Raw genomic sequence first — 8,467 nt, 5'->3', positions numbered from 1 at the left:
CAAGTGTATGTATATGTATGTGTATATGTGAATGCTAACTATATCGTAGTGTGATCCTTCTTAGTAATGTAGAATGATATCTCTGTACTTTTGTAGTTTTGATCAAATTGTTTAGTTTGGTCAGTTATTGTTCACTGTCGAGGGTTTTTTTCTTTGTTATTTTTCAGAAAGCTTTGGTTTGATTGACTTTTAGTGGTCCATTTGTATCAAAGGATGGATTTGATGTCTGGGTACAAGGAATTTTCTCTCATTAGTCTGGGTACGAGGTATTTTCTCTCATTAGCTTGCTATTCAGTAGTGTTTACTGTCATCTTTCAATATGGATTTTGTCACAGTTAGTTTTTCAATTGATAACTTCTCATTATTGTGTATTTGGTTTATAATATACATGTCTTGGAATCAATTTTCAGATGTGTTGTTATGTTAAGTGCCATTTTACTAATCTTATGCTTACACGTGATTAATTTACCGAATCATGTACAAGGGGTTGTTGGGCTTGTCTTTGGAAATGAGAATTCTGCCTCAAGTAAAGATAGGTAAATTGTTGATTTATGTTCATAATACCTATTGCTATAGTGGTGGATTTTGTTTTGTTGATGACTCAAAATATTTATGCAATGCACACCACATAATGCATTGGCTGGAATTCAATTAACAGTAAAGCCATGTAGTAAAAGATTTGTTTAATTTCATAAAATTTGATATGTCACCTGTTGGTGGTATTGGTCCATCCCAACCTCAACTAAAGACTCAGTGATGAAGCAGTGAATCTCTCACCTGTGGTTTAATTATTTTTCATCATCAACTTGATTCGTTTTGGAGTTTTACATATGGTTATTATGTGTTGATCAAGAGAAAAAGATTCCTGAGGTACACAGGTTTTCATTTTATGATTGGTGTCCCGACTAAGGTTGTTATGAGATATTCGTGGATGTATCTTGATCTGATTTGATGAATATGTTCAAGTTGATACCAAAATTTGGTGTATCTTCTATGTGACTTCATTTATAATTCAATACTCTGAAAGGTCCATTTTTGTCCAACTTATTGTTGTAGTTTTATTGTGTTTAGTGCTAAGATGGTGGCAATAGAACAAAATATAATAGGATGTCTGGATTACGCGTCTTAATTTTTCTTCTGCCTTTTCAGGTGCTGAAAACATTTCCTAGTGCAACGAAATACTTGAAAAGTAAGTTGTATTTGATACAATATTCAGTTTGCATTTGCATGCGGCATTAAGAAATAATACTGTATTCATTTTTTGATATAGCAATTGTGAGCTTTGGCAAGGTTACTCCTGAACAAAAAGAAGAAGTTGAAAAGTTTGGTTTGGCTATATATGCTTGGGATGAATTTTTGTTATTGGTAAGCTACTTCTGTTAATCCATTATTCATTTCATATCTGGTTGTTTTGTTAATAATTTTTTGGTTTTGAATAATGCCCATTATTGTACCACGTGAAATTTGTTTCAAGAAACTAGCAGTTTTATGATTTAAATGGAATTTGATTGGTGTATAATTTGTTGAATTCAAAGCAGGGATGCTGGATGGCGTACTGCACATTTTGTATTACAAAAATCATTGTATTGTGCCACTTTATTGCATTTTATGGATCCTTATTTATCTAATAATAAAGTGGTTTGAGGATAACTTAGATGATATGCTGGAGTTGACAGCTGGCACAAGAGGTCACTGGCATTGGTGTGTTTCCATATTGCAGGCAGGCAGTCGTATTGGTTCAGGGTTATGATATAAGGTCAAAAGTCAAAATATGTTTCACTTTAAGATCCAGTTATTTCCATCGTGTTACTTCTATTACATTTGGTTATAGGATAGGTTGAGTACTATTGACTAAATCTGATGGTGCTCTGAAGTAAATTGTGGTTAAATCTGAGGCATTTTGCACTTGAAATGATGTGTGCTATATATACGTTGTCTCTAGTACTGAATGTTAATTTCAAATATTATGTGGTGCATCCCTAAAAAAAATCTGTTCTTGAATTGGAAATTTTTTATAAATCACCAATTGATCTGATACCATTTCCCCAAGGGGGGCTAAGTATGGATGATACTTCCATTGACTATTTATTACTTCGATTTGAATTTCACCCTATCGGTTTTGCAGGGAGATGATAAACAGTATGATCCTCCAGTAAAAAAGAAAAGTGACATTTGTACAATAATGTATACTAGTGGCACTACTGGTGACCCAAAGGGCGTTCTGATTTCCAATAATAGCATTGTTACTCTTATAGCTGGGGTGAGGTGCCTGCTAGGGAGCGTTCATGAATTGGTAAGCATGTGAATCAATTTACATTCATAAATCTACATGGCAGGCTATTTATTTGATTTAATCTAAATTATTCTGCTTTATTTAGGATTTCTTGCACATCCATTTGAAAATTTTACAGTTGACTGAAAAGGATGTATATCTTTCATATCTTCCTCTGGCACATTTCTTTGATCAAGTGATTGAAGAGTGTTTTATCAATATTGGCGGCTCAATAGGATTTTGGCGAGGGGTAATATGACTACCAATTCTTTTCCTTCCACATTAGAGTTCAATGTAACAATTCGGTGTTTGTTACATCTTCAGGATGTCAAACTATTGACTGAAGATATTGGTGAGCTGAAACCTACTATTTTCTGTGCTGTTCCCCGAGTACTGGATAGAATTTATGCAGGTAAGTTTTTTCTTTCTCAATGGATGCAAATGCGAGTTGGTACATGTTCTGAGCAAAATAGAACCTAAAAGGTACACTTTCATCGGTAGCGGATAATGAAACACAATGGCTTTAATCAACTGCAGTGGTTTTGATCCATCACACAGTAATCAACTAATATATGAAACAGTAAAAGATTTAATGTTAGTGATTTATTTTTGTGTTCTGTTTTAATTCCAAAAACATTTATGCTCTAGAAAGCATGAAACAAATTCAGTGTATTTTAAGTTGTTAAATTTTGATAATTTTTTATTTTGGTCTGCCATGGGACTATTAAAATATGAATAGAGAACACAAGAAACAGAATGGTTAATGAGGGCAGAGTTAAATTTAAATACAATGGTGCTCATTTCAGAGGCACATAGTGTTCTTTCATAATTTCATTCTGTGCAAAACATAACTTCAAGTTTCATGCATTTTATTCTCGAACTCCGGTTCTTATTTTCAGGTTTGCAACAGAAGATCTCATCTGGGGGTCTCTTAAAAAATACTATGTTCAACTTTGCATACTCATAGTAAGTTCTACTCCGCATCTCTAACCTCCTAGTAAAAGAAGAAAAAGAAAAGAAAAGAAAAGAATAATAGGGATATCTTGTGGAATCACTTATGCCCACATCAATTTATTTTCATTTGAAGATTCTATTTTATTTATTAACCCTTTCAACTGAAGACCTTTCATCACTTCTTGAAGGACATCATCGCAACCATATATTGATTGGTCAAAAATTTGTGACTAGATATTCAATTCTTCCAAAATTTTGGTCATTTTTTTCCTTTGGAACAATTTCTTGTTCTTAATTCTGTTTCTCATTGTATTTATATAACCTTGAAATTACCCTTTTAAGATCAGAACTCTGTACTTTATACTTCCTATTTCAAGTGTCATCTCATTCATCATGCATTTTTTTATAAGATAGATTTCGTATTAAAAGGCACAAATCAAAAGGGGGCGCAACCCTTTATGCATCATGTGTACGAAACATAAACTGTGGCTACCCTATGTGTATCTACAGGGACTTGGATTTTTCTACAGTGTTTGCTTTAATTGTAAGGTAGCTAATTTGTTGTTATTTTGTGCTGTCTCTTTTTTATCTGCATTTAAACAAATGCTGCGGCAAGCTACATAACATGAAGAAGGGGAGTAAACATGTAGATGCAGCTCCACTTTGTGACAAAATTGTTTTCAATAAGGTGGTGGACATATTCTTGTAGCAGCTTTTCATTCTTCTTTTCCTCTTTTACTTTCTCATGGGACCATATATACAAAACTTAATCTTTAATGTGGCTTTCATTTCTTTTAACTCCATTCTCAGGTAAAGCATGGGCTAGGCGGAAATGTACGGCTTATTTTATCTGGAGCAGCACCTCTTGCTACCCATGTAGAAGCTTTTCTACGGGTGGTGGCATGTTGTCATGTTCTGCAAGGATATGGTATGTTGTCCTTTTAAATCTGTACAAATCAATTTAACTTATTTTATCTGCCTTTTTAGCATGTACATTTGAATTTCACTCATTCCTCCCTTTGGAAGTGGTTTTTGTTACTTATCAGCCTATTTGAGACAGCTTGCTGATATATGTTTCTTTGTTGCTTAAACTCCACTTGGGAATGAGTTCTATTACACTTCGCTTTGAAGGCATCTGAGAAAGTTTGATGAAATTTCTTTAAATCCATTACCTCAGTGCCATATTCCCCCTGTTTCTGCCCATGAATAGAGACTTCTACTGATTCAGCACTGGTATCTTCCATTGTATATCCATTATCATACAGTAAACTTAATTTTTTTTTTTAATTTGTTTTCTTTCTGTGATGTAGGTCTCACAGAAAGCTGTGTGGGAACATTTCTCTCACTACCAAATGAGCTGGGTATGCTTGGTACTGTTGGTCCTCCAGTGCCTAATGTGGATGTGTGCCTAGAATCTATTCCTGAAATGGGATATGATGCCCTCTCAAGCACACCATGCAGAGAAATATGTATAAGGGGCGATACCTTGTTCTCGGGGTACTACAAACGTGAAGACCTCACCAAAGGGGTCCTGATTGATGGATGGCTCCACACAGGTTTGTCTACGACAGTGTCTTTCATAATTAATTTGATATAGTGCTCATAATTTTCTTTCTTAGTCAACCCTGCCCCTAACAATGTTTGTGTCAGGGGATGTTGGTGAGTGGCAGCCCAATGGGAGCATGAAAATTATTGACCGAAAGAAAAACATTTTTAAGCTGTCACAAGGAGAATACGTTGCAGTTGAAAACTTGGAGAATGTTTATGGTTCTGTTACTGGTATTGACTCGGTATGCCTCTGAACTATTGTAAATATATAAATGGAATATAAGTTTCAGTTTTGTCTCTGTGAGCATTCCAATTGTTGTCAACAAATATGGAATGTATTCGTTGTAGATATTACCAACAATGTCCTTCTAGTGATGAGAGCATGGATTTGTTTCTGATATTGTTTTAAAAGTTATGCTAGGGACCCCAAGTAAATTACCAAATAAATTGCCAAACCTCTCACATGGGTGTGGGACCCACACAAATCACATGTGTGTGGGTCCCACACCCATGTGAGAGTTTTGGTAATTTATTTGGTAATTTACTTGGATTCATAGCATTTTCCTTGTTTCAATACTTCTTGACTGTTATGACATTATAATGTGGTCTTCTTTTGTTTCTGATATTGTTTGTGTGAACCTCTTGACCGTTAAAAGTTATTCTTTTTATGTATTACCTTACATATGCTCTCTCTCTCTCTCTCTCTCTCACACACACACACACACACACATTTCCAGTGCGTTCTATTTTAAATTTCAATCCCTTTTCTGCTAAACTAATTTGTGCATGTTGTGTGCTTTTAAGCACTGGAAGAAACTTGACACAGGTCTCTATAATTGATTATATCTCACAAAATTAGTGTTTGCATTTACATGTTTTTTTCCCATCAGATTTGTTTTTTGTTTTATTACACTTAGGTCATGTTTGATTCACAAGATTAATAGTGAAGTATTAATAATCCTATTAAATTAGTGTGGTATTCACTATCCAATTGGATTAATAATCCCACCCCTACCCCATTACTAATAATCTTACAAATTTGTTGGATTAATTATCCATTGGATTAATAATCCTAAACCAAAATGTTAAAACAAACATAGAATAATTGGGCCCACGGATTAATAATCTCAATCTCATGCTCTAATCCACCCAATCAAACATGCCCTTAAGGCACAAGATATTTGCCATAGGTTGATTTTGATGTGTGCATCCTGAGATCCAACTTATTCTTTCTTGTTAAAACTTGAGGATATCTATATACTTGGTTCATTCATGCTTTTGTGCATGCTTATGGATCTGCTAAGAATGTTCTCATTTCTCACATTTGTGCACTTTTTCCTGTTGGAAACAATCCTTGGAGTGACTTATGCTGTGTTTGGTTGGGAGATTTGGAGAGGGATTTGGAAAGGGAAAGAGAAAAAGTGTGTGAAACTAGGTGAAATATAGGCATATTTTATTCACATTTCACCTACATTTTTTATTTCCCTTTCCAAATTCCTCCCCAAATCCCCCAACCAAACACAACATTAATGAACGGTCAAATCTATGCCTGTACTTGGGGCTAGGAGATTGAGCATTTTGTTTATTCCAGAATCTTCTTGTGTTTGATTATGTCTGAATTTCAATCTCAGATATGGGTATATGGGAACAGCTTTGAGTCTTTCCTTGTTGCTGTTGTAAACCCAAATAAGCAAGTACTTGAACGTTGGGCTGAAGAAAATGGTGTACCTGGGGATTTCAATTCCCTCTGTGAAAATCCCAAGGCAAAACAAAACGAACTTGTAGAGCTCACACGGATTGGAAAGGAAAAGAAGGTTTGTGTCTTTTACACTTCCAACCACCTCTCATTTCTACTTCCATTTGATAATTGAATGATAATCTGAGTTAGCAGAGGGGAAGAAAACGTTATTTACTTCCAGAAGATTTCTGAAACTTTTGTGATGTGCCTGGCAGTTGAAAGGGTTTGAATTTATAAAAGCTGTTCATCTTGACCCCGAGCCATTCGACATGGAGCGTGACCTTCTGACCCCAACATTCAAGAAGAAGAGGCCTCAGTTGCTCAAATACTACCAGGTAGCTCTTCTTGATTCTCTCAAGGAATCTCATGGCATGCCATTGTACTATGTTCATTGACTAGATGCTTTGACCCAAAAATGTTTTGAAATATGTGAAATGTGTATTAGAATTCTAATTTTTTTCCGGCGAGACTTGAGAGGAATCGGGAGGAAATCATTTCATTGTAGAAATTTGTATTAGAATAATCTGTGGAGAAGAAAAGCCAAAAATTGACCCCCCTCGAGTTAAAATCCTGGTTCCGCCCTTGGCCATGAGTGTTTGAACATTGGAGATTTCTAGTTCACTCCATGTTGCCATCTGCCAAGCAACTAGTGCATGCAAGAACTTTTAGTCGACTTAAATTTCCAATTAACTTTTTTGGAATTTGTTAATTTGTCATTTCTGTTTATGACTACTTTATAGTACTCTTTTTTTTTTTTGGGTGGCACAGTACTAAGGGGAAATCTTTGTGTTGCATTGCAGAACATTGTTGACAACATGTACAAGGGTGCAAAGTAAGCAAACTGCCTGAAGATGGTGTTTTCTAAATTTTAGCAGCCCTAAAAAAGGGTCTTCATTCTTCGATGCTATTGCCAGTTTTGGCTTTTTGGCATCCCACTCTCTGTATATATTGTTGGTTACTTGTATAACCTTGATGATTAGTGCTATACAAATCAACAAAACTTGGAAACCGATGTGGCACCAATCATGTTAATTTATTGGATTCAATTTCACTTTCATAGTTCTATTAATGCATGCCAAAACCAAATCTTGTTCAGTTCTATCGAAGCTGTGTTTTCTTTAATTATTAGGGCTGAGCAAGGAATCCGTAAAATCCGTAATCCGATCTAGTCCAGTCCAATCCGATAGATTTAGATTGGTTTTTTAAATCCGCGGTTCGGTTCCGGATTGAAGAATTAAAAATTCGTAGTACACGGATTGGTTTTGGATTGAACCCCACGATTCCGGATTGGAACCAATCCGGACCGCATACAAATAGTATATATTTTTATTATACATCCTCCCCCATAGTATCTTCTCTTATTTTATATAAAATCTAAACTCAAACCTAAAACCGTATAATATCTTCTTTTATTACTTTTGTTTGTTAGTTTTTAATTTTAATTTGTAATGGTTTAAATACTTATGGTGAAACTAGTTTTCTTATGGTTGTTTAAATTCTAGAACAATATGTCATTGTTATAGAAATAGATGTTTCTATTGTGAAACTAATATAGCGCTATGTTTATATTTTTATGAAATTAAAATGTTATATATATATATATATATATATTTGTTATTTAATTATGTGAATCTGTGGTCTTAAACCTATTCAATCCGTATTTAAATGGATTGATTTGGATTGGTTCCATGATTTAAACGGATTGGATTGGTTCCAATTTTTCAGGAACCGTATATAACGGATTGGTCTTGATTTTACTCCAATCCAGTCTAATCCGGACCATGCTTACCTATATTTATGCATAGAAGAGTTAAAAAGCTAATAAGTTAAATAAGAGATTACTAAATAAATTAACTTCTGTAAGTAACAATTTATTTATCAACTTATTTTAAGCCAATAAGTTAATTTAAAAGTAGTGTGTCAAAGAAAACTTAAAAAAACCTTTTTATAAAGTG

The 8,467-nt window shown here is 34.4% G+C and overlaps 1 protein-coding gene across 1 annotated transcript; it reads left to right on the top strand.

Moving 5' to 3' along the window:
* Positions 1-816: 816 nt before the first annotated feature.
* On the top strand, positions 817-7,611 carry LOC114305363 (long chain acyl-CoA synthetase 4-like; the record flags this gene model as incomplete). Its single annotated transcript, XM_082910603.1, has 14 exons — positions 817-870; positions 1,150-1,189; positions 1,271-1,365; positions 2,126-2,293; positions 2,412-2,522; positions 2,597-2,684; positions 3,172-3,238; positions 3,839-3,914; positions 4,037-4,154; positions 4,537-4,782; positions 4,877-5,016; positions 6,406-6,588; positions 6,728-6,847; positions 7,313-7,611. Coding segments are annotated over 14 exons (1,542 nt in total), but the record flags the coding sequence as incomplete, so codon positions are not given.
* Between the last annotated feature and the right edge of the window lie 856 nt (positions 7,612-8,467).

The sequence above is a fragment of the Camellia sinensis genome, unplaced genomic scaffold (genome assembly GCF_055761805.1).
Source record: "Camellia sinensis isolate YWXY unplaced genomic scaffold, ASM5576180v1 Unanchor1, whole genome shotgun sequence".
Taxonomy (NCBI): Eukaryota; Viridiplantae; Streptophyta; class Magnoliopsida; order Ericales; family Theaceae; genus Camellia; species Camellia sinensis.
This window is presented reverse-complemented; position numbering and strand designations above follow the sequence as displayed.